The sequence below is a fragment of the Neolamprologus brichardi genome, chromosome 13 (assembly GCF_056152115.1).
Source record: "Neolamprologus brichardi isolate AB-2024 chromosome 13, ASM5615211v1, whole genome shotgun sequence".
NCBI lineage: Eukaryota > Metazoa > Chordata > Actinopteri > Cichliformes > Cichlidae > Neolamprologus > Neolamprologus brichardi.
This window is the reverse complement of record NC_142116.1, coordinates 22657686-22685573: the sequence shown is the minus strand read 5'-3', so window position 1 is coordinate 22685573 and position 27888 is coordinate 22657686. Positions and strand designations below refer to the sequence as shown.

General features: G+C 38.8%; 1 protein-coding gene across 2 annotated transcripts; it reads right to left on the bottom strand.

Moving 5' to 3' along the window:
* Window positions 1-262: 262 nt before the first annotated feature.
* Window positions 263-24760, bottom strand: klhdc3 (kelch domain containing 3). Of its 2 annotated transcripts, none has more exons than XM_006807678.2 (11): window positions 24675-24760; window positions 22912-23167; window positions 20020-20196; window positions 19690-19805; window positions 19531-19602; window positions 17921-18134; window positions 17514-17600; window positions 16044-16152; window positions 6695-6768; window positions 4953-5031; window positions 263-2415 (listed from the first exon to the last, which is right to left on the bottom strand). In XM_006807678.2, the coding sequence occupies exons 2-11, from the start codon at window positions 23063-23065 to the stop codon at window positions 2349-2351; spliced, it is 1149 nt and encodes a 382-aa protein (XP_006807741.1). In that variant the 5' UTR covers window positions 23066-23167; window positions 24675-24760; the 3' UTR covers window positions 263-2348. The 2 variants fall into 2 exon arrangements, with proteins under 2 accessions (XP_006807741.1, XP_006807742.1); XM_006807679.3 differs by having other exon boundaries at window positions 22912-23170; window positions 24675-24758.
* Between the last annotated feature and the right edge of the window lie 3128 nt (window positions 24761-27888).

The window sequence follows — 27888 nt, the reverse complement described above, 5'->3', positions numbered from 1 at the left end:
ATACAAAGAGTAACCACTTTGACTGTCTCAGATTTATTGACACAGTTATAAAGCATATTGCACAGGAAGTCCTGACCAACTTTGCCAGATACAGAGACCCACTTAAAAAAAAAAAAAAAAAAAATTATATATAAAAACAAATCAGCAACAGGAGCCCACACAGTCGTAAAAGGAATCCAAACACATTCCAGATTTTGTTCTGTTTTTAAAACCATGTTGCTTTTGAATTAAACAACTTTTCAAGATATACTTACTGGCATGAAAACATTTTATCGTGGTTCTGTCCGCGACACAAAAGATGGTAAAGCAGGCGCAACCACGTGAAGCTTATCACTCATTTGTAAATCCAACTCAAAGTAAAATGACGCTAACCAATTAAACATGTGACGCTAAAATATTTGGGTGGTGGAGCAGGACACTTCATTATGTGGAGGAAAGAGAGTGGCTATTATCTAGGAAAGTTATGCAGGTACTTTTAAAAAAAAAAAATAAAAAAATAAAAAAATCAGACTATGGTGCAATTTACTTTAATTTTAGGTCCTTACTAAAAATGTCACCCGTAAACTTTACACAAAACAAATTAAAGAAATATCAAGAGTGTGTCAATATGCATGCGTGTGCAGGGGCTAAGAGTCACCGAGTCTCAGTGGCACCACAGGTCTGTAAAGGGGTTAGGGCAACCAAATGCCCCAAACTTTGAAGTCTGTTTAGGCAAACGCAGCATCAACATATCTCCTCTCTGTCAGGTCAAACGTCCCATGGCTATAGTGCACTTATCTGGCTACTTAAATGTTTAAGATTGGGGGGTTTTGTTTTTTAAAAACCACTGCTTTATATGACAGTTGTAAATATTTAGGATGTAGGTTATTGAACGCTAATATTTGGGACCCAGAGCCCTGCTGGGTTTTTTTTTTTTTAAATGTCAACCAGCTAATGAGAGACTGAAAGCAACAGAACACTTGGTCCCAAGGACCGGCACTTAAAACATCCTCACGAGTGTGTGGCTACACAGCTTCCAATCCCACCTTAGCTCAGGCATTTCCTTCCCAGGACCAGATTAAAGTAAAACCATGGTTAAAATAACTTTATCACCTATGAATTTATGCTCATTAAGTCTGATGTTGTCAACAAAGGCCAAAACCAAAAATATGTATTAAATTTTAATCAAAGATTGTCTGTGTATCCAAAGCCTGAGACACTACTGTTGTCAAAAAATAAAATAAAAATCACCCAAAATGTAAAAACCCACAACCTAAATAAATGTCCAATTTGAGAATTTCCAAGTCATTTTCAAGCAGTGTGGTATGTAATCTGTTAACAGCCCTTGTGCATTTAAAACATCTGCAATTTTGCCTGTCATTATGCACAAACATAAGAGGGTCACATTGTTAAACTATGGGATTGTCTCTAAAAAGAAACTACACTATGCATATCAGATGATCTCCTTAACAACAAGTAAACTAAATGAGGTGGGCGAGGACCACTAGCTTACATGCAAACTCACACTTTGCATCAAGATTCCCTTCCACGTTTGGCACTGTAAAGCATATTAAGGGGGGGTGGCAGGTGAACCCTTTAGTGAAACTACAGCATTTCCTGCAAAACACCTCCTTTAGTGATTCAATGTATGGGAAATCTTAAAGGCCCAATGATGCATGCGGTTCAGGAAGATAGAAGCGCTCCACTCTACAAGGCAGACATTTTCATTGGCTGCCTTGCAAATCACATTGTAGCCACTTAAGTAGGGTACTGACAGAATTACAATGAAGGGAAATGGCAAATCATTGAAATCCAGCTTATTTTGTAACGATCATATTCCAATATTGTGGTAAAGAATCTTCTCCTTTCATTCAACATGCACCAGCTCTATCTGCCCATGAACCTGATAGTTGCACATGGCTAAGTAAAGGAACGCTGCAAGTGAAATAACCATTTGCATTTGAAACAGAAGGTTCACACTTGTATGAGTGTGACATCTGGATGACAATCCTCAAAGAGGTTGGCTCTCAAAACCTTTGGCTGAAGTTCTTGTCTCTTCCTGTGCTTAACATTAGAAGTCTATGATTATCATAGGCTGATTGAATTTCTAGAGAGGCTAGAAAGAAGAGAAAAAAAGGTGAATAGGCATCAACGATTTCCATCTTAAGGGCTAAAATATCCCCAGACAGGGCAAAGCCGATGGTGTCCAAGGGAGTCTCACACGGGATGTTTTGGTCAGTAAAAGTTTCCACTTGCAGAATGTGTAAAATAAATCTGATCCAGACTATACAAAAACCGTCCTTGATTAGAAAGATAAAAGCCCAGTGTCCTGAAACAGAGTCTGGGTTCTGCTTCACTTTTAAGCTTCTTCAGCCATGGGAGGAGAAGATGGGCCTACTGATGTTGCTGTTGGTTGTCATGGCTGCCAGTTCCCACCTGACGTTAAAGAAAAAAAAAAACAAAAAAAACAAAACAAAAGCTTTAGTAATCACCAGCAAACAATAAATTTGATTTCAAAGTGCACCAGTGCAAAACCCAAAGTCATTAGTGCCAAATATGAATAGGCATGATGTTCATGCTGGATTAAATTTTTTGGTTTTTAAGCTTCTTTAACTCACAATTCTATAGTTCAGTCATTAAAATAACTGAAATGAGCAGTTTTGAGCCTTATGCTAAGCTGTCTACAATTTTATATTTGCAGAATCCCTTTCTTTTTTAAATCAAGTAGTTTATATTTGGACCCCTGACCCCACCTTACCTACGTGAGGGGCTACATCGTGGCCCCCGCTGTAACACGAGCATCAGGAGCAGGAGCTGACAACAGGGTCTAGTGCTGACCTGATGACAGGTCAGAGGTTGAGCTCCAGATTGTTATCACTGGGTCTGGTTTCACACTCACTCCCTATCAAACGGCTTTGTTCGTTTTTTGTTGTGCACGTGTGTGTTTAAGAGGGGAGATTGGCACAGGACCTGGAGATGCCACTGAGGGGCAAAAGGAGTTAACCAAAGTCTTGTGACCCCGACTGAAAACCCTCTAAAAGGTTAGAAACACAACTGCAAACACCAAAGTGGGGAACATGCAAGGTGGCAGTGACGGTGCAAGAGAAATGAGAGGCTAAGAGGAGTAATTAGTATCAGGTTCCAGGGGGTCCACGTGTAACAAAAATCCCCTTAGTGGAAGTCCTCAATTTTAGACAAACACCTTTCCTAATGATCTCCATCAGCTTGACCGAATCTATGAATTAAGGTTTTAGGGGAACAGTCATGTACTTTAAATTGCTTTTCTGCAATTTATATATACACACATTTTCTGACAGCTAGTCTATTTTAATGCATCTTACCTTTCTATGCATTAAACATGGGCTTAAATGCAGCTATCAAAACTTCCCAAACCTGTCATTACAACCTCACAACAAATCAAAGTGGAGCTGTCAAAATTGACTCTCTTGCTAGTCATGTGTCAAAACAATTTGATATCAGTCAGCAAGACGGGAAAATTATGCGTTATTAATTCAAAATGCTGAGGGGGGAAAAAAAAGACTTTTTACACACTTGTGTGGCAACTCCTGTGCAGGATATTCAACTAGAAGAACTGCGATAGCATTTCATCCTGTCATGATCTCCATGAGCAGTGTGGTGCAACTATGACGTTCCTATATATCACCAAGTCAAACAGGGCGCATACGGTGGGAGGGGGAAGCAAAAATAAACTTTCAGCAGACGCTACATTTTCTCAAAGGCTCATAAGCTTTATTCATTTAAATTAAACCATTTAGGGTCTTTCATAAGAAACCTTGGAAAGCTCTCTTTCTACACAGTGAGGATTATGGACATTGCCAATCATTTCACCTTGAGTCATTACTAGACTGATAGGTGACTGGGATGCTGGCTGGCTGAACTGGCACAGAAGCTTGTTTGACGGTCAGATGTTGTTTTTTTTAAATAATCAAGCACAACTGTCTAAGCTTCTTTTTTTTAAATTAATTAATTTTAAGCTATCCTAAACCATTTCAAAACCTTTCAGGTGGACAAGTAATTTAAGTCAAAGCCAACTTTTCACTTGATTAGTTTAGAATAGAATAGAATAGCCTTTATTGTCATTGTACAAGGTACAACGAAATTGGAGTGCCACTCCCGTGGTGCAAAATGCAAAATAAATATAAATGTAAAATATAAAAAGTACAATAAAACAACCGTAGTACTCAGACAATAATAAGTACAATATATACAGGATAGCAGCATAATATAATGATAGTATGAATAGCAGCATAATATAGTGACAATGGCAAGTCTAGTTAAGCAGGTTTAATTGTTTTGTGCTTATTTACTACGGTGATAGCTCTGGGAAAGAAGCTATCCCTGAATCTGTTGTTTATGGCTGTTTATGTTGCTACTTTGTAACCACACCTGAAGTTGTTTAATGACTGTTAATCATCTCAAAGATATAAAGTTTTAGCATTAAGATTTTGTTATATTTAATTTCCAAGGATAAAGTAGTGAAATTACTTTTTGTAGTCCACTTTAGGGTTAATTTCAGTTCTTTAAAGGCTGAATAGGTACTCTCTGCACACCATGTACTGCATTTGTATTTTAGCCTTTCCTCTGCATCACAGGGCAGGATCTTATACAAGCTGTACATGTGATCACAGATAATGAAGCAACTGAAAGCAGCACTATACAAATGGTTCCTGGCTGTCTGACTTCTGTACCCAAACCTTTATGCATTTAGATCTATAATTATGATCTCTACATGCGAGGACCTAAGCCAAGTCAGACAAAAGCCAGAGTAAAACTTGCCACTAGTTAAATGAAGGATAATGAATCATAATTTGCCTCTTTTGAAAAAACAACCTAATTAGAGAGAGACTGAGTAGTGGCAACAATGACAGGCATAATAAAAACAGCACGAACAACAATATGTCAGCTCTATGACAAAACAGTGCTAATGTTTGAGAGGAGGATGCTCATCTGACCTGATATCATGTGGGAGTCCCGACTGCTCCAGACTGTACTGAATGACAGCTATTTTGCATAAAGTCTTCAAATTAGGGCCTGAAAAGAGAGTGCAGTGAGTCATAGGATGATCAGTGGCACTAATCATACTCAAGCTATTAATATCAATTTCAGCTGTGGGAATTCAAAATTGAGCCAGGCAGGTCAGATCTAAAGAATCTGTAGATGGAAGGGTGCAAAAATAATCAATAGCTGGAAAAATAAAAAACAAAGCAAGTGTTCACGTATGAGAACAAGCAGGACATGATGACGTGAGTGTGGAAGTCACTTCAGTACACAAATCATCTTATTAAAAGCCAGATTTCTAATAATACGTGCAAACTCCCTGTCATTTACTATCATCGGCAAAGGCTGTTCCACCATATGTTCAGTGATAAACAGTGTGAAGGCACACGTGACTGGCACGAGGAAGCGTAGGCCACGGGGGTTGTCATTGGGTACTGCCAGTCCCATAAGGTCCCTGTGTAAGCCCACCTACACAAACCCTAACTGTGACCTGACAGCATTACAGGCTACCCCAGTGCAGGCAGGATATTGCCATATTTGGTAGTCCAAGAGACGGAAGTGCCGCATTTGACAGCACCGTGCAGGGCCAAGGCCAAGCAAACTAGGTCTGGTCAGAAATAAAGCAGTCATTTCATAATTTATTACAGAGAAGGGGAAAAAAAACATCCCCAATCTTATTTTAAAAACAATCATTTGTTTAGCTTGCTTTTCTGACATCTTAACAGAAAAGTCAATATAATTCCCTTTTAAGTCATCGGTGGGCTGCCTGACAAACATTTCTTGTACAATTCACAACAGTTATTGAGCAGCATTGGCTTCTGTTTGTACTCAAGTCTGAATTTGAGTTTTTGGCCATATGGCAAAGTTTATGCCAGAAAAGATGTTAACTGCAGCAGCTTCAACTGGCAAAAACCGTAGTGCTCTAATTAATGTTGTACTTAATTAACGCATTACAAATCAATCCGAACAGCTGTCTGGCAGAGATGTCCCTGTACACACGAGAGTGGGTAATGAGAGAAAACCCGGGATTTTATGTCCTTAACTCTTCATCATATCTCGTTCACATATGACAAACCGTATTTTGGTTTAATTAATCTATAATTAGCTGAAATAAATGGATGAATATCAGTTGAACAGGTAAAACAGTCTTAATTACAACATCTGCCTTTTTTTAAACTTTTATTTTGTTGAGCTGCTTTGATATGTATAATATTTCAAAAAAAAAAAAGTCAAAATATGTTTGCAGGATTTTTGTTTAAGTAAATGAATAAAATTCACAAACCCTTAGCTCAGCAAGTACTCATAATGGTAAAGACTCTGGAAGCGTGCAGCCAGGCTTGTAAATTTAACTCTCGTAACAGTTAGTGGAGACCACCTACTGTCTTTTTAGCTGCAGAACCTGCACTTTACCAGCCAGTTGCTGCCAACTCCTTTGTTGAGAAGCAGTACAGTGGATTTTGTGAGATAATTCACTATTAAAGCAGCAGGACTGAACTAAAGCAGTAAAATAGATATGACATCTAAACCATGAAGGTGCAGGTTCAGATTATAACACAGTTCATCGATTCCGGTGACTCCTTTGAGATCATCCTAATGTCTTCTTTATTTCATTGAGTCAAAAATTGCTTGGGGTGGTGCATTATCTGCAACAACACAGAATCCTAAGAGAGATACCAATAAAGACAAGAGTACTTACTGAAGTCTAAGATATACAGGTCTGAATGATCCATGAGGTTAAATTCATCTCCCATTCCTTGCTCTGGACAGGGGCTGTAAAGAGAAAAGTAATAGGGTTAGAGCGATTCTATAAACTTCCTGTTTCATGAGCACAATTCACACAGCTTACAAAGACTGTAAGCATCACTCAACTACTTAATGCGACACACACTTCATAGAATTCCAGCATTGGACTCTCAGTTATTTATCTCATTACATGAATCAGCTGGGACCATAATCAGGGAGCCACAGACTGTCCTAAATAAGAGCTATCACACAGCTCTCCTTATCATGGGTTGCATGATTTAGGTCCACAGGAAGTGGAGCAGTCTTGTAAGACAGACTGGCCAATGCTGATAGTCTCCCAGACCTGAGCAACCATAGATATCACTGCACATCTGTTTCCTGCCACAGTTAAGCACATACACCTGTGACACCTGGTGCACCACAGCTTAACAAGCCCAAACTATATACCTGTTAAACCATTCTTTTAATTACCTTTTTTAGGTAATGTAGCCTGTGAGTTCAGATTTATTCGCACATATAGCAAGGTAGTACATATAGCTTTCCAAATGCACTCTAACACACGACTGCTTTATATTCATAATGTAACAATAAAACTCATCTAGAAGACAAAACTACACTTTAAATTTAAATTCACCAAGCTGTTTGCGTTCTATGGAACCATTAAGGAGAAAGTGTGAAATGCAGAAGCCAAGTTTTAAGAGTAAAATCAAGATGCTTTTTGGACCAGCTAGTGATTGGCATCCCAGACATTACCACAGGAAGAAAAAAGTAAAATGAAATTGTTGGCAACAGATTTGTTGCAGTTTTTTGCATTTACAATTTTCATCAGTCTCTTCATCTTTCATTCTTGCCTTGAACCATCCTCTTGCTGATCTCAATGCACCGTCTCGCCACCACCCATCAATCTCTCTCACCCTTTCCTGCTGTCTTCTCCATCGCATCTTCCTTTCGCTCCGTGTTCAGGATGTTGTAAGGGTTTTACGTTGCTAATCTTCCCTAAACAAACACGGCGGTGGCTTAAAGCAGCCAGGAGAGATGCAGAGCACGAGCTCCGTCGTCCCAGGGGGCCAGCTGGGGAAGTCATTACGCCCCCCGCCCCCCAGGAGGTGACCCACCCGGGCTTAAAGTGGGAGCCTTTATCAGAATACTCACCCAAGCTCTAACATTACTGTGGTGATTGAAAGGGTACATTTCAATAGTGGTGAGAAACACTCACTCTTTAATGTATGACACACATGTGAGTTACCTGAAACTTTAAAACTACCACCAGAATTAAATTAGCACAAACATCCCTCATGTGAGAATTAGTATTGATGATTAACTTTAAACAAATTGCTTCGATATGACTCATTAAATCAGTCTTACAGCTGTTTGTTTGTTCTTTTTTTCCCCCAATCATCCTTAAAAAAAAAAAAAAAAACAAAACACCATGCTGTTGGGTGGCATTGCCGTATTTAGTCAACAGTTTGTTTTTAAGTGCATCATTCTTAAGTTAAGCCAGGTAACAGCATTTGTTTAACATAAGAAACAGTATGATATAGAAAAATTCTACTAAAAAACTACTTGGGAGTTTTAGATACCACATGTGTGGAATGGACATATATCAGCAACCTGGCTACACAACAGAAGTAATGAAAAGCAACATCTCTATCTAAAGAGCACCCCGCAGTAGCTGTGAACTACTGTGTAAACCCGTAGGGAGGGTATCGGCCTTGGATGCTGACGCGTGAAAGAGTACAGATAAGGGAATGTTTTAACACGAGAAACCACAGAGATGAAGATTGCATCCACTGGGGTGTGGCTTCTTTGGATGGTCGTGGATAATGCAAGTCAGGGTGTGAAATTCAGCAGAAAATTAGGGAATGGTAATACTTTATGGGTCACAACAAAGAGAAAAAGGGCTGAAGCAGACTATGGAGGCAGCGGCAATAATGGCTGTCTGACGCACTATTCGGAAACGGGAAAGTCACAGTGTGTGACTTTATGTGGCATCCTGGTGTTTGATGGGCCACTTTGTTACTTGATCAGCAAAGTATCACTATGTGTGAAAGTGCTCCTCCCCCTACAGCATAGTGGTTCCCAGTCTGAATGAGGCCTTAGTGATGCCGCCCCCCCACTAAAACAACACTGACTGCTATTTCAAACAACACTCAATGAGGGCGTCTAATCACCTAATTGCCGGTCCTCTCTAGCAATGCACTACCTGCTCCACTTCATTATCTTACACACCAAGGTTTCAAAAGTGTAGAACAAAGAGTTGAGCTACAGTCCTAAAACTAATGAAAAGACACCAAAGAGCCGAGGACTATTTCAAAGTGTCGAAGAAGTTAATTGCCCACAATTTTTGCAACTTACTTTCAGAACCAACACTGAAAACGAAGTGGCGAAGAAAAGATTTGGATCTGATAGAAATTCTATTCATGACACCTCTGCTATCTCAAAACAAATAGAGTCAACAATATACCTGGAACCTGACCTGTCGTAAGCATGTTTTAAGTGGCTTCATTGGGCATATCCTCATTCTTGGGAGTGATATGATCTGCATCCCTTTCCTTTCTCCACTTCCTATTGAACTTTGGTCCAACAGAACCATCTAACTCACAGGAACTCATCATGCACTACAACTTCCTGTAGAGGACTTTATCAGGAGAGCCAGACTTGCACATTATTGCTGAAACACCTTGACTGAAAACACATGAAAGCAGCGAGAACAGTTTGTGATGCGCTTTCAACATTTTAAAATTACTTCTGATATGATGGGCAATCCAGGTCCTGACTGGTAGGTTATATTTGTTAAAAAAAGAAGAAAGAAAAAAAAAGTTTAACTGTTACTGTCATTCAGACAACAGTACAAGCTAAAAATTATTAAAATTCAATACATTAGAGTATAGACAATGCTTGGTCATGTCTATTAACTTTACCCAAGGTAAAAAGCAAAAGCATTTAAAATGTAATGAAACAATCTATATAGACATTATCCAATAGGAATTTAAAGGATTGTTAAGATTCCAGCAAGAGTTGGTAATGGTCTTGGTTATCACTGCTCAATAGATTTCTATTCAATGCTTTTGGCTTAATCTCTGCTGTCTCAACTCGTCTTACCCAGCTATCTGTGCCCCCTCCTGGGCAGTGGCTGGACAGTGGATTAAGACATAGAGCTGCCCAGACCTATACCCCATGCAGAGGGTGAGATACAACCTGTAGCTGGCTCCCAGTGAGACAAATAACTGACTTTAGATTAGAAGAAGAGATGCCAACCCCTAATGAAGCATGCAACTCAAATTTCAGTCTCTCTAGATAAAATATAATTGCACTTAGTGATAATACTTAAAGGCACTGCAAAGCCAGAGTGGTTAGTAATTTGGTCCCTTGGTCCCAGGATGGGTTCTTATCAACCTAGCTACCTAGAAAAATTAGGGTGATTAAAAAAAAAACAAAAAAAACAAAAAACAAAAAACATTTCTCACAGCTCTCAACATAACTGGTTTTCAAAGCGTTTGTCAAATGTTTAACTGCCAGATTCATTTTGGAAAAAATATGTTATTTGGTTGATTTTGATACACTTCCATTTACATACTAATAAACACAGTTCTCATAGATCATTATAACATGTATTAGCTCACTGGTTAACTTTCCATCAGTGCACTGCTTGAGCAATTAGTTCTTATAGTACTGCTATAAGAGTACTCCATCATTTTCCAGAAATATTAATTTTAATGTAAAGCAGCACTGTTTAAAACACGACTTGCTGATTAAAACATCAGACATTATTCTGTTACACAAGTTGACTGCTGGGCTTTTCTTGTAATTTACTACTTAAATAGCTTCAGCACAAAATCCAGACAATGTAAGGAGGATCACAGTCCATAGTTGTCTTTTCCCCTCACATGCAGCACATGGCAGGAGATACCCTGCTTCAGACCTGCCCGAGTAGTGTGTGCAGGAGGCAAGTAACACTTGTCGAGTGAATTCCCTGGCCTCCTCCCAGCACCACTCTCACATGAGTGCAAATCAGTGTTGTCAAACAGACATTGTACTAGGCTGCAGAGACTTACACAGAGCATTTAAATTTCAGATGCAGACATATGTGCAAGCTCGTCTTCTAATGTCTAAATTTAAGGGATGTTGTGCATGCGTGAAATCGGCTAGTCTTGCATTATTCTACTAATCCAAAAAGCAGAGGTGTTTTAGTTGTAATGACAGCACTAACTCAAAAGTTATACTACTATTTAGAAATGTCAACTGACATGGACAACAGCATCACAATGCATCATCTGTGTAAGGCTGTTTATTTGAGCTGCTGTGCAACACTCAACCCCTACGACACCATAATGTATACAGACCGTTAGCAGGTTAAGGAGGGTTAAGATGCAGATGAAATACTATCATGAGCTTGTCTTTGAAGAGTAAATCACAGCGTAGCTGAGCTCCCCCAAGGTCTTGTCCTGCCACGCGCGGCATGCCCCATATCCTGATGGGGTCACCTTCGCTGTTTGACAGGTTTTATCTCAGGAATACTAAACACACACAGACAAATAATAAAGGAAACTTCTGCAGGGTACCCTTTGACACCAAAGGCCAAAAGACAACATGTGTGGTATCAAAATCTGTTGTGCTGACAGGCGTGCATCTATAGAGTCGATTTCCACTGTGGCAGATCTAAGATATGGAGTTGGCGTTGTAGCAAGCCTAATGAAGCTAAAAATATTAAAGTTTCAAGCAGAGTTTTTTAGTTTTGGTACAATACCCAGCAAGAGAGCACTTTCATTTCTCAGACCCATGCTGTGTTGAGTCTAACATTTAGACAGGCAGGTTCCAGGGTGATAACAAGTCATGTTTTAACCAGATGGTCTATTGTAACAGCTGCCACTTCAGCTATTGATAAAGGCGCAATTCAGCCGTGTGCGAGATATAGAGGCACCAGGCTTCTGACCTTCCTGGACTGCTAAATAAAACCCCCTGGACTTTGCAAAACTTCTCTGGCTCAGCAAATTGCAGTTTTATAATGAGCTGTTAAATTCCACACAGATTAAATAGCCCAGTGAGATTTTGGTAGCTTAAACTAGAGGTTTGGAGCTGGAATGTTTTGGCTACCAGCGAGATTACCTGCTATGTGGTCTCCCACTTGCTAATTACGTAAAGAAGCAATTCACTTTCAGTGGAGATCAGACGACTCAGATCTGTTTGAGTTTTAGAATCAAGTAATTCAAGCCCAGAGTCTTATATTTAGAGCTTTCAACCCCCTCATCCAGTGCAATGACTCGACAGAAGCCAGAAATATTAAAAATGTTTGTTTTTTTCCATCTAATGTTAGAAATGGCGTCAGCATGCTTTCCATCTTTACTAAATGTACTAAGTGACTCTGCATATTTCCAAAATGGAACAAATGTGTTAAGGTTGGCACAGCAGAGTGTGTGTACCATGCTGACGTAAGCCCAACAAGAGCTGTGACTCACCAAGTCATGTGAAGACATCCAGACAAATCCAAACACCACCAGAAAAGGCACCAAGTGTCCAAATACATAAGCCAGTAGAATATCTAAGCATTGACATTCAGATGCAAATAAGTAAATTAATGGGAAAAATAGATTTTGAAGGCCTTAAAAATATCCCAGGTTGCTCAATATCACCCAACTGTGGAGACACGACCAGCAGTTTCAAGACAGGAGTTGTATGATTCTCCTTAATCAACAAAAGAGTTCATTTAATGAAGGAGTTATTTTTGAAGAAAAACATACACCTCACTTTCATCTTATTAGATATCCTCTTGACACTGGTATTATTTTTTTATTAACTATTTGAGTTGCACTCACACTATATTTATCATCATGTATTTGATTTGTAAATGTAAATACAGATTATAAGTAGGTTTCTGTAATCTCTGAAATATGTAATAGTCAGATGTATTACCTGCTCTTACTTATGCACAGTAATATCATCCTAGGTGTATGAAAACTATACCTGCTTTTGAAAAAACTAATTATCAGCAGTATACACAAAAAGGTGCTGAAGGACTAAAAAAGGCACAAAGGACAACAAGGATCAAGCAATTACAAAAAGCCTTCAATCACAGATTAATATTTAAACACACAGATAACTTAAGTCGGTCATCATTCAAAGATGAATGAATGCCGTCATGGTAAAAATACATTCCCTAAAAGCATTGTTGGAATGAATGCACATCAGGTCCAAGTAGTTCAGAGGCCTGTGCCAGATTTCCCTTCATAGATTCCGAGCTGTCTGCTCCCAGCATGCCAAGCTGTCATGTCCTTGTTCACTTCCTGCCCCTCATAGGATGCCCTGTTCCCAGGCTTAAAATGCTTCCTGATTTAGCTCAACCTGGGTTTGTCGTAAGAAATTAAACACACAGTGAGAAGAGAGCCAACAATGACAACATGAGCACTGTGTGGCACTGCCTTCATACGCAACTCAACTTGAGCTGCGTTTCATGCCTCTGGGAACAAAAAAAAAAAAAAAAAAAAAAAAGAAAAAAAGCAAGAAATAAAAAAGAAAATGAAATTTACAGGGTTTAACTGTTCATTGCTTGTATGCATAGGTGAAGGTCGGTACAGGTGGAGTTGGTCATGCACGGGTCGTCCTTCGTGGGGCAGTGAGCAGGACTCAGTAAATGAGTGTAGCAGAGGCACTGGGGGTATATCAAATTGCACTCTGTGAGAAAGAATGCTCCCTCAGGTCATAAATCAGAGATGGGGCAGACTTTCGCGCCTTTCTGCAGCTCAGCAGTCCTGTTTACACTGACGCAAGTGGTACTCAACACATTGCCACTAATTCCCAGCCCGTCTTTTACACACACAGTCTGCTCATTTACCTTCAAAGTAAAAGCATGTATGAAAATAGAGGTATCCTCCACTTAAAAAGGATTATCTGAATCCAAATTTAACAGCACCAAATTAGAGTAAACCAGGCTTGTTGGCTGCAAATCTTACTTAAACTTGGAATTTCATGTTCTGCTAACAGCAGTGTGTCTCATTCAGCTGTTCCTACATTTTATTTTACAAATGCATTTTAGCATATTGCAAGAAGACTGAAGCACAACCCTTTGGAAAGCAGAGCAGTCATGCTTGAACTAATGGTTTAACAGTCCTTCACTAAAGTGATAAATTATTCTGAACAAATTCCTGCAGGTAAAATAAACTGGGAATAAATATCAGAGGGGTTCTGTTTAAGATCAGTCTGAAAGGACAACCAACTCAGGAAAACAACATTTGGACTATAAATTTCAACACAATTTCCTCAGAAGATCTACTGAAATGAGGAGCCCCACAACAAACACAAGCAAGGTGTCCAACAAATAATTCATGGCAGCCTGTGCAAGCATTCGTCAACTGCATTGAGACAGACACTAATAACTTTCTAGCCCTGTTAACAGCCCTCATGTTGTTAGGCCGTGCAAAAATAAACACAAGAGGTGCTGGTTTTAAAGGGACTGTTCAAACGTAATTAGTTAATGAAACTGGATCAGGCTAGTCTTTATCAATGCAAGTCAAGACAAAGCCTAAACACTGTTCAAATCTTAAAATTACAACTTTATTAGTCAAAAGACGAAAAAGAATTTAGGTCTGCTTGGATGGTGTTTGTGTGCAAATGCTTATGGGAGTTCCTGCGTGTAAGAGGCTTAAGTGTGCTCTAAAATAACAAAAACAAAATAATGAGCAATGCTGGCCAAGAGAACCTGTGTGGCCAACTTACTTGGAGCCTGTGAGGATCATACTCCAATTTTTACAGTAACAGAAAACCCCTCTCCAGACTTTGAACACAGCAACCACCAAGCACATAATAGACAAAGCAGTTTTTCTCTAAAGATAGATTCATGAATATGTTAACCTCTGTGCCCTTGGGCTTTTAAACAGGATGTCAGAGATATTATGTAGTGTTTGATTTCTTCCTCTGCACCCTTCATCAGCTCAGTGACACTCCCTTTTCCAGCCCTATCTGCTCAGAACAGGAAATCATGACTCCATTCTGGACTAATCCCAGTGAGTACCTAAACAAAGGATAACCTTCAAAAATTAAGACTCCTCCCGAGCTTGTCATTTTCATTATAAGCTTCTCAGTACTACATGAATATCTAATGATTACAAATTTAGAGAGACAACTCTTCTGTATTATGCTTTTGCATATTATTTGAAATGTGTGTCACACATACCAGTTTTGGGGTGTGATGCACAGCACAATGTGGTAGCAAGTGAAGCTTTACAAAACACATCCAGCAACAGTCAGTGGCTCAAAAACTACAGGGCACGTAGACGTAGAGGGTCTGAAAGTTGCCTTATCCACAGCCTTGTGATCCCCACCATCAGGTTATCCCAGTGGAGTTCTCCTGATAACAGAGTCTTGCTGATAACAGTACCCCAGGACATGCACTACCCTGGATGATGCTGTAAGCTACCTCATTACTCCAGCGGCTACTGGCCTATCACAAGAACGTCACCACCTCAGCGGCACCTAACCAGCTACGAAGCCCCTGGTTATCACTACTGTAGACAGCAATCTACAGGATCCAGACTGTGTTTGGCATATTGAAATGAGAAGACCGTCGTCTGTCCTGAAATGGTCAGATGCACAAAAAGTTGCCACCCCCCCTCCACCCACCTAAAGACAATCACTGAAAAAACTGAGTGCAAAGAGCCCATATTTAGTGTTTTTTATGAGAGTTGTGAAGGCAAGGACACAAAAGAACACTTAAGCAGTCATCTTTAGTGCAATGAGGAGCCATTGTGATTTTTCCTGAAAGAACAACTGAAATTTGAGCGACTGAAGTCCATCCATGCTTAATTTCATGTCCTTTGGTACATTTTCTGAAATAAATCTGAGAAGTAGAGGTAAGATGTATTTTTTTTTTTTTTACTCTAATTGCCTGGAAACCTTCACCAGCGCAGATGGTGTAAACATCACTATTAAGGATTTCTCAGATGCTAGGCTACAGGACCAGATTTTTGTCTTTTTGTGAACTCAAAGAGTTTATCAAGTGAACCCAGGTAAACTGATTATGTTTTTTGGGGGGTGATTTTTTGTAAATGTTCAAAATCTTAACATCGATACAAAGTTTCCATCATATTGACTCTGACATGCATGCATCTATTACATTGTGTCATTATATAAACGTCTGGGCAAACTTTGATAACATGCATTTCTTTCTGAATTAGGGAATGAGTTAATGAGTACAGCACACAAAATGTTTGGCAGCGATGTAAATATACAAATGATTGACAAATTAATTGAAAAATAAATAAATATTTGAAGTTCAAATCTAGGTCAAGTACTAATATTTTGTGCCTCACCTGGTTCCTCCAAAGAGGATGATTCGATCTCCAACCATACAACAGCACTGACGCCTCCGAGGGCATGGGCCTTTCCCTTTAGGTTCAACTTTCTTCCATGTGAAGTTTTCTAGTGTGTACACATAAGGCAAAAATAAATTTGATTATATTAAAAGTTATATTTTATATAAAAAACAAGAATAGATAAAAAGAATGGGCATAGATACAATGACAGATTTCTTTGGAAATGTATCTGCAGCACAATAAATCTAAACTACAAGAGGTTACGTCATACCAGCTAAACTAGAAGAGTTTCTCACTATGCCTGCTGTTTATTCAGCTTCCTAAAAATATTAAACGACAAGGCTCTAAGATAAAGGAATATTTATAAAGAAATAAAAATAAAAAGAGACGGGGGGGGTTAACCTTCAACACAAAATCTTACATTTCAAAAATAGAAACAAATCCTCTATGAAGTGCATGCAACGTAAGCGACGATGTTGAAGCTCACTCACTTGTTCCATATAAGGATGAACTGTCTCAGACCCAAACAGCATCACTGCATCTCTATAGCAACAGGCCATTCAGACCCTTAGATAATTATGACTAAAATTAAAGTGCTGCCACCTAGCGAACTGCAGAGCACATTTAAATGGCAACTGAAGAAATCAGCTTTAAATAGCACAGGCACATAAGATCATATCCACTACAAAAAAGACCAAATCCTCAAATAAACTAGAGAAGAGTTTAGAAAACACCTATGGCTGTCCTTGTCCAAATTCCCTGCCAATGTTTCCCAACACATCACTACATTAATGATCTACTTTTAATATGATTCAACACCATGTGCAACTGCCGCCACAATGGTTTTCTCTAGTTACAACTAGAAATGGCAGTTGGGAGACAATTAAACATAAATTAATTAAAACAATGGACTTTTAGCTAGTGCCTGGTATTACCTTTGTCATTTATTTCCTGACACAAAAATAGTATCAGATAATATAGTGCTATCTAACACCATTTAGGACACTAAATTATCAACGAGTTTACCACAGGTGTGTTGCTTCATCAATGACCATGTTTAGCATGTAACAAGAGCCTGAGGCTTTCTTCCAGAAAAACTCCTAAACCAATTTGAAATGCAATCAGGTAACATTCATCAGCAACTGAATGGGCTGTCATTCCAGCATCTGTGTTGCAAAACATGAAACACAGAAAGCAACTTTGTGGTGAAAAAGGAAGCAGCCAATCACCATTACGCAAATGTCAATTATGCAGCGGAGGAGGACCGGTTATTTATGCATGAAGAAACGAGAAAAGTAGGTCAACACAAGCTAGTCCTGCACTTCTTGTATTGAGGTAAATAGTCACAGTGGAATTTAAAGAACTCTTTAAAAAAATAAAGCTACCAGGAATTAAACCCTCTAGTAGCAGTGCTCTACAGCAACAGGACAGGTTTTCCAAACCTAAATGATGTAAATATAGACTTACCTGGATTTAATTTCCAAAGGTCGTTGAAGTGTCGTTCCATATGAGAATTGTATCCTCCAAATATGTACAGCTCTCCATTGTAGGAAACTTCAAAAATAAATAAAAAGTCCAGATTAATGATATTTGAAGTATACTATAAGGAACCACTTGACCCAGATAAAGTACCTTGATTTGTTTAATCGAATAACGTTGGCAGATTATATTTGACAACACTGTTCTCACAACATCAACCCATCAGTACCAACATTCAGCACTCACAGCTTCACTAATCCAACATCTAGATGCATATAAAAGATTAGCACCTGGCCTGTAAATATATTGGAACAAACAGAACTCAAATTAAAATAACTTAATCAGATACTGATCTAATAACACAGTCGATTTTATGTGTGTATTTTGTGCCTTACAGGCTGAATGACTTCTGCGTCCCTCTGGTAGTGGCTGTGTTGAAGGGGTGGTCAGCCAGCAGTTAGTCTCTGTGTCAAATACTCTGATCTTGTTGCAGTAGACCTCATTGTTGGAGTGGAAGGGACCAAGACGATCTGCTCTTCCTCCAAACACAAACATTTTTGTCCCAATGATGGTAGCCGAGTGGAAGTCTCTCCAGCGTGCTGGAGTTCCCTGCAGAGCAAAGACAACACGCGATGTTACTGTTACACTCTTCCACACTCAAAGTTTTAGTGAAGAGAGAACAGAGCAGTCTACTCAGACACTGAAGTTATAGCTATTGAGAACATTTTTGGTAAAACTTAATTTACTGTCTTTATTAAATCTAAAATTTCATCAAGTTATGTTGATCATAAGCCTTGGTATGGAATTCATCTTCCTAAAATATTCCAGATCTTATTCCCTGGGATAAGAAAAAAAATCGTAATATTCAAAACAAAACCATTACATGTCAGAAACAACTCTTACGTTCAATATAAGGGACAGTGTTGAAGCTCATTTGTTCCATATAAATGATCAACCATCTCAGGCATTTTGCCCAGGAAAAAACAAAGCAATTTCAGGTAAACACTGCCATCTAGTGGATCAGTTTTCCAACTACAAAACCACAGTGAATCCCAAACCTCCCCCAGGCACCACCATCCCTTTTCAAAGTGATAGTTGGGTCCAGTCAGCCCAGTCATTGGGATAGTGTAAACAATATAATGGGAGCAAGACACAGAATCATAATCAAGATATATGAACTATATACCAGTCATACCAGAAATATGACTGAAACAGGACCTGCTCTCACATACTGCAACCAACTCTAACAGAGGCAAACCTCACTTTACATGTCACTGCCCTGTAGTCATGCCAAAGTCTTCCACAAGCCTTCCTTTCAGGAATGTGCTGCCAATGTCTAACCATGAACTTTATGCAGACAGGGGGGCTTTTTAAATCTTTAACATGGTTGAAAGAATACCAGAACCAATACTGAAAAGTGAATTTTACACATGCAAATGAAAAAATACAAACGCTAAATGATCCCAAAGTTCAAAGGGGAAAAAAGCAAGTGAGTAACAGCACAGAAGTTTTCATTTTCCTAAAGAGGAATGCAATCCTAAGTATTATTCAGTCACATGCATCGCTAAATCTGTAAGCACCACAGTCCAATCTCCTTACTGACAACATGGCTGTAACTAAAAGTGAATGGATTGACTTCCGCCACAGTAACTCTGTCATATGATGACTAAAATATACTTTACAAGCGTTTAATCCCATGAGCATGTTGACTGCATAAACACAAATAGTATTTGCTAAAAGGAGACTGTATATAATCCAGTGTGAGGCTTTTTGAACTTGCCTAGCAGGAAGCTGCTTTGAAATTCCACACTGCAGTGCTTTTATAACATGCCAATATACCCACAGGGAACTTATGTTGCTGATGTTCAGCTGTATCATCTTTGTTTTTATGAGAGGGTTCCCTGTTTGTTTGTTAGGAGAATTATTTTGAATGCTCAATACAGAAACACTGTCAAGGAATAAACAACAACGGTTGAAAAGCAACAGCTAGTGACTTTTAACTCACTCTGGCATTAATTAGTGACCAAACCATGGTAGTGGTATCCAGTTTGTGGATGTCATTGGAGAAACAGTCAGCCTAAAATAAATAAATAAAAAAAGATTCATTTTTAATGTTCACAGAGAAAGTTCGTGTAAGCAAAAATAAATCAAAAATCAAACTCACCAGCTGCTCATATCCTCCAAATATATACATTGCCTTTCCCAGGACACAGGCAGAGTGGCCGTCCCGCGCCCCTGGAACAGTCCCTGAAGTCCTGGGTGTGTACCATCTGTGAGTATCTGTGAAGCAGTCGCAGTTGTTCAATATTGAGATCAGAGTACTTGCGTTACATGCAGTGGAAAACTATCACACGCATGCAGGTGCTACAGCTTTCTTAATATAAAACAGTTCCTCTACTTTTTGTTGTCACAATTTTAACTTCAAACAGGTTTATCTCAAAGGAAATACACCCTGAAACTCTCAGCAGAACGAGTTAGACAAAGGTCTACTTACTGACATCAAAAGCATAGAGCACATTGCAGGCCCCCTCTGTGTCATTACGCCCGCCCCAGAGGTAGATAGTATCATCCAGCAGCACAGCTGTGTGGCCATAACGCATATATGGCACTTCACGGACACGTTCAAGTCCTATAATCCTCACTGGAGGCAGCTTTATCCAGCGCAATGAAACTAAAAAACACAAAAAGTAAACATTTCCCTTTATTAAAAAATAAATAAAATATAAAAACATAATGAAAGAACATTTTTTAAAAATTAAATTAAAAACAAACACATACAAAAACAATGCTGCCTGACAAGTTTTACTTGATACTTACTGTGTTACAAAGGAAGTTCTACATATTCGGTTATTCGCATTTTTTTTTTTTTTTTTTTTTTTTTTTTTTTTTTTAAATGGAAATTAGGTTGGTAGTCAGTAATTTATTTTATTATTTTTCTTGCTCTGAGAGGTTAAAATGCTAAAAATGTAAAATTTGTTAACGTGCCTACAACTCTCTCACAGTGAGCTTTCAGTACAGTTCACATCACTTTAATAATAAAAAAGTACCATGAAGAAAGGAAAAAATTAGAATCCGTTTTTATCTGGGTGTGAAATTAACTCACAATTGAAAATATTCTGGCATTCAATTATAATTCCTTAACGACGTCAGTTACTGCACTTCTAAACAGATGGATGAAACTACCTATATCTTTAATTGGTCATATTAATATACTAAAAATGTCAATTTTGCCAAAATATCTTTACCTTTTTCAATCAATACTTCTCTCTCTCCACCAAACTGTTTTTTTCTTAGATTTGCAAAAACTATTCCGAAACTTTATTTGGAATAACAGAAGACCAAGACTCAGAATCTCATTATTATACCTCCCTTATGAAAGAGGGGGTTTACAACTTCCAAATTTAAAGCGGTACTTCTGGGCTGCTCAAATCAGAGCGGCAATGTTTTATTTTGTTAATGAGCAAACTCCAGTGTGGGTTTCTATGGAGTCTACAGAAATCAAAATTCCCCCTAACTTATATCTTTACTCAGCCGACAGGAAGACACTAAATAAGCAAACTAAGAACCCCTTTCTAAAAAACACTATAATGATCTGCTTTGAAATACATAACTACTTGGGAGAAATGATACAACTGTCTAGGTTTACTCCGATATTTGGAAATAACAACTTTCTTCCTGGTAGGGCAGATGCAGGTTTTAAATTTTGGGTCGATCAAGGTATAAGAAAAGTGTCTGATATATTTAGGAATAATACTCTTATGTCTTTTGAACAATTTAGAAGTACTTTTTCTATTCCTGTCAAACATTTTTTTAAATTTCTTCAATTAAGAAATTTTATCTTAACCACACAAGGTAACAGCTTAGAAATCCCCACCTACTCTTCTCTAGAGAACCCAGTTATAAAGCATCTAAATGGGAGAGGCCAAGTGTCTGCATTGTACAAATTATTTATGGAAAATTCCAAAGAATCAACATAGTCTATTTTAGAGGCTTGGAGGAATGATTTTCAAATGGATATATCTGATGATGAGTGGTATAAATCATGCTCCTTGGCCCAGAGTCAGACAATTAATGTGCAATCTCGGCTACTTCAATATAAATGGTTAACAAGACAATATATTACTCTGTCAAAAATGCATCATTTTAACTCAAACATCCCAGACACCTGTATTAAGTGTGGAGTGGACAGGGGCACTTTATTTCACTGTATATGGGAGTGTCCACATGTGAAAATCCTTTGGGAAAAGGTATTAAATCTGTTGAGTCAAATTATTGGTGATGTGATTCCACTTCATCCTAAAATATGTATTTTAAATATATACCCGAATAATTTTGTACCTGCTGCAAACAATAGAGCTCTGTTAACGACTGGACTTTAGGAAGCCAAGCGCTGTATTGCTATGTGTTGGAAAAATCCAAAAATATGTGGACTATCTCAATGGCTTAATGGACTGACATCTACACCATCTATGGAGAAAATAACTTATACATTAATAAATAAACTGGACAAGTTTTGGGCTATATGGTCAAAATTCTACAACTTTCTGGAGAACTTACACACTGTGGACTTAACAGCCTGAAACTCTAACTTGATTTGTATATCTGTCCTTCCCTTTTGTTATGGTTTGCTTTGTTTTTGTTTCTATTATTATGTTGTGGTTTTGTTTTTATTTATTTTTTTATTTATTTTTTATTTATTTTTTTGCTCACGGTGCACCATGTAAAACCGGTTAAAACCAATAAATAAATGTTTAAAAAAAAAAAAAAAATCGGTCTTTGCAGTAAATGGGTCAAAGGGGGAAGGAGGACAAAGCAAGATGACAGGAAACTGTAGTTAAAGAGGTCCCATTTCCATTATAGTCAAAGCATTAGTTCCACAGATCTTTTCATGATACACCAATAGCAGGTAGGCTCCATCTACTTTGGGAAGTCGTAAAACCGTAAAGCAGGTGGCTGACCACACAATGGGGAAAAACCATGCAAAATGAGTTAAGGGTGTTTCTCTTAACCCATTTAAAGAAAACAGCTGTGCTTGTCTGATAGCAACTGAAAAACAACAACTGGGAAAAAAAATGTTGCAAACCGCAATGAAAAGCTGGGGTTTAACTGCCAACCTGAGTGACTTTTCAGTAAAGTTGTGCACATTCAACAAATTACAACAGTTTAACCTTTCTCAATACACTGGGGGGAAAAAAAGAAGTGCTGTCCTGCCTGTCAAATAGATTTTTTTCCCATCCATTTAAGATGGAAAAAAAGTGCATGAATCAATTTTACATAAACACCAATATAGTCTTTTTCCAGAATACCCTTTAATTATTTTTTTTAACCTAAACACTTTTACAAATCAAACAATGGATCTCTACACACACACACATTTACCACATACCTGTGTTGAAGACGTGCACATCAATCTGACGAAGTGTCTCATAGTCCTCCCCGGAGCAGTAGCCTCCAAAGGAGTACACCTTGTGACCCACTGCCACAGCAGCATGGTTGACTCTCCGTGGCCCTCCTTCTAGGTGCACAGTCCAGCGCAACATTCCCCACTTCTGTGACTGTGAGCGCTTAGACCATCACTCTGATGCTCCCATTAAACCAAGGCCATTAAAACCTGTGACCACAACAAGGGTAGTAGCAGCACTCTGCTAAAGAGAACAACAGGGTAAGTTGTGAGTGGGTAATCAAGGACAACAAAGGGTAACTGTTGTTCCCTTGGGCTAACCTCAGCTCTGTTGTTGCTGACAGGTACAAGCCCCTGTATCTATGCTTGCTGGGTATTTTAAGAGGTGATTAGACCTACACTTACCACGCCTTTCTATTCACTCTTCACTTTGTACCCACCCACTGCACTACAATGAGTTTAAAGTCAGAGTATACATGTGCCTCCTTTAGGCAGTACTATAGGAACACAAAACACTGCCACACTACTCAAGGAGATTGCTCAATCTATACACAGTATTGAAATCCTGCCAATTTAATATTTGTGAGTGTTTCTATTGTTTTTTTCTTAAAAACAAATACAACCATAATTTTCCTATTTTATCCATAACGATTGACAAAACTGAAGTACACCTGCAACTCTTAGAACACTTAGAAACATTTCCAAAGCGACATTTTCAGCTCTGAACAGTGAAATTTAAGTGATATAAAACGCTACTTGTTAAACACAAGTAACTCTGCCTCTCCCCTTGCTTATTCTGTCCCTGTGACACACTTTACCACTGACCTCCAACCTTTGTTTACCGTTAAAAATAAAACCTCCCTAGTGCACCATTTAACATAGACCTATTTCAAGCCCACATATCTATGAGGAGCAACAGAAGCACAAATCTAGTCACCAGGCATGTGAACCTTAACTGGAGCCAATATTTTCGATGATTGCACTATGTGCACTATGGGTAAATTGACACCCCCAACATGCAAATACAGTTAAACCGTTTAGCCTTTCCCAGGTTATTCAAAGTTAGCAGTATAAGTGCACACAGTTTCCTTTATACATACTTAATACTCATCTCGAATAATTTGCTATACAATTAGACAACATGAACATTTTGCAAGAGCCTAGCTGAGTAGAAAGCACCTTCTATCCCCCTGTCCTATTGAACAGTGCACTGTTGACATGAGATGACTAACAACGGTGCTTCAAAGTACACAGCGGCTATCAAGTAAATAAGACTCGTTTGTAAATGGGTGCATACTTCTGCACAGATCTCGACTGACTGAAGCACAAACTGTTGACAGATGAAGCTAATCTAAAGCTGGTGACATTGAGCTGTAACAGGTATAACACCCAGTGGACGCCTCACATACTAGCTAGCTTTGCTCTTTAGCTAACGTTAACAGGCATAACAACAACCTTTTGAGGCGCACTGGCTAGCCGCCGTGGTCGCTTATCTCTCAACATCACCACCACAGTAACGAATATGGTGCTACTGCAAACAGCTGTTTGACAGCCAAGGTGCTAGGCTTTGAGAGGCTAGGTTAAAGCTAAACAGTCGAAGCTAACTATTTAGCTGTTAGCAAGCTAACGTAAACTCTAAACAAACGACAGACAACTTGTAACACAAAGACATTCACTCCCAGCTTTGGCAAAGTTACGAGTTAGTCAAGTAAAACAAAATAACATTCATATATGTTCAATTTTTCTACCTTCGAGCCGGTTGTGGTTGACAGGCAGCCAGGCAGGGCTATCCCCCGAGAGCCCCTACCAAGCGTGATGGAATGAGAAGTTATCGCGAGCACCCCCTGTCGGCTGTTTTATACTTGGGGAAAGCACGCACGTGAGTCTTTCTGCTTTAAAAACAGATGGATTTACTAACTGCCGTGCTAAGTGCAAAATAGGTCAGCGGTTGCATTTTTTCGACACCGTTTTTGCATAGCACAGAGAGAAGTTAGAGTTGAGTGTCTTGCTGTAACTGTGATGTTATGCAGAATAGCCGGATTAACCTGTTAGGTGACCCAGAAGCTTAACGTTTTTGTCATCCACGTGGTGTGATCACATAATAATGTCACCAATTACTATAACAATGAAAATTTTTAACATGTAAATGAAAATATGCCAAGATTGCAATCACAATGTCATCCAGGAAAGCTGATTTTTGTTTGTTTTTTTTAGGGTTCATTGCAGTCACTGCTTAAAGGCTCTCCCGTCAAGATAAACTATCTGTTGGATATCTGTTTGACACACTCCATTCAAAAATTTACATGAATGCGGAAATATAAAATATATTCAGCAAATGCAGTCTTCCTATTTAAACAGTAAAACAGTTACTGGATTTTTTTTTTCATGTGTATCCATCTACTATACCCGTTAACAGCAATGGATATGTGTATTGATTAATAACTCACTGTTTGTCTTTTTCAGTCTGATGGTCCAACATTCAAATCTAGGCCATTCTCCCAGTGCAACAAAGGGAGGCTGGAGAAATAATTTACACAAGAAACAGAAAAACAGAAGAGCAAAACTCAACCTGCTATTGGCAAGTTCTCTGTCAGAAGTGATAAAACTTCCTTTAAAGTCATACTTACATTTGAACATACTAATAACAAAACAATCAAGACCTTCTTGACACTATGTTTTGTGGCTTGTATTACTGTGTCCAAACAAGTTTGATTTTTGGTTCAAAAACATTTTCATATCTTTCTTTATCAAGAAGTACTTTCCTAATATGCTAAACAACCCTCAGTTCTTTACATTTTACTTCCAAGAAGCCTCAAGGGATGAACCACTGCAGTGGCTACACATAACTTAATTTAAGAAACAAATGCAGTGTGTCCTTAAAAATTTGAGGGAATTGAAAATGGAGGACAAAAGAAGAGCCAGACCGAAAGCTCTTCTACAGTGTGACTTTTGCCCTGTCTTCTGCTCCAACTGGTTGTGGCAGATAGCTGCCCATCCTTGAACCACATGACTCTGCTGAAGGTTTCTTCCTGTTAAAAGGGGGTTTTTCTTCCCACTGTCACCAAGTGCTTGCTCATAGGGGATCGTTTGATTCTTGGGGTTTTGTCTGTAGCATTGTAAGGTCTTATGAGGTCTTACAGATTGCTGTTGTGATTTAATTATTATATAAATAAAACTGAACTGAAATGAATAGGTTCACTAGCCACACCCAGGCCTGATTAGCAATCGTTAAATAGAACCTGTCTGTAAAGTAAAGCAAGTTCAAAATCACAACAAGCACCGCATCATGCCACAAATATGTAAGTGCTACAAATATTTATTTTTTTTAAAAGGGCGCCAGGAACGGGTCAAATACTTTTTCACAGCCAGGCATGCTTGTACATATTTCAATAAATACTGCATCTAGTTCCCATTTTCCTAGCAATATATAAAGAAATGAGGTGCGTTAAGACCTTTCTAAAGTACTGTAAATTTATGTCACAGACTGTTTTTAACTTTTAAGCAAGTATCTGTCCTTTCATAAAAAGGCTTCTAGAAATCCTTGTAATTGAACAATTTGCAAATTCTGAATGATTTTTGTTTAAATGCTCTAAGCTCATAATTTAAGGTGTCATAAATACAAATGATGTGGAATTGCTGCTTTAAACAAATATAACACTGCAACTGAAAATGAACAAGCAAGGTGATGAAACGCCATTGTGTTTGATACTGTTGTGACCCAGACGAGTATTTATGTGACATGCACAGTAGCGTGACTAGAGCAGTAGATGGCACTGTTGAATTGCAAGGTTAACAGATACCCATCACACAGCCTCCTGCCCAAAAGACTGTGAATCCCTGTCATACCCTAGTGTACTGTTTCCTACCCCAGTATTTGGTCATATATTGTGACCAGCTTATTCATTGGGTCTGGTTGAGAAGCTCTTGGGCAGCAAATTTAATCTGATAATAATAATTTGATACTGTTTGCATGACAGCCATTCATAAGGCCTGGCAGAGCATGAGCATTTTGTATGGAGCATCCCAGGAAATATCAGTGTTACACTGTCAGCATAGTAGTCACATATAAACAAAGGCTGAAACCCAGCTTGCCTGGCACTAAACCAGTGTACTTAACCACAAAATAAGGCTAACAACCTCAGCTTATCCCAATATAATAATGTGGTCAAATCGGTGAGTTCTTGCATATCTATTTATGTTTGATATAGAGAAAAGCCCTTCATGTTGCAACTTGCAAGCACTGGATCCAAGTCAATGCTGTCAATAAATAAGAATGTGCTCCTGGGAAGCTTGCCTGGGTTAGAGAACAAAATAGCTTTCATCTGAGGTTCATATGGACATGGCTGACTTAATTCCTACTGTAACTGAGGGCCAGGTGATGGGGCCGGGGGTAAATGTGAGCAATTAACTTGCTATTTTGGTATGTTCAGCCTATCATATATACTAGCGAATTTTACTGAAAACCACAAAACGGCCTGTTTCACACGTCCACACTGTGAGTATGACACACTATGCAATTTTATTATCCTGCCTAAATGTTCAAAGGTATAGAATTACAGGGGTGGGTTAAGTGTGATCAGCTTGGTTTCAAATGTTCAGACTGATATGAAAGGAGTCTCATAAAAGGATTATGGCACTGAGGATCCATATTACAGCTGCTACGGATCTGACCGCATCACTGCCCAGGTCCGAGTCCACTCAGGAGGGGCTCTGATTGATTCACTGTGTGTAGGCATTCCAGCCCCGCGCCAGCTGCACGTCACGCACAATGGTGAGATTGTGCCTGCGGCTGTCCAAAGACAGCTGGTCATGGCTGCCCCTCGGAGCTCTGATAGGTGATTAGAGAGATATCTGAAACTTTGTTGCTGCTGTAATTTTGTCAGCTGACATTAAAGCATATTTCATACTGTTTTTTGTCCTTCATCTTGACCTGTTACATGCAACTGAAAACTTTAAAATGAA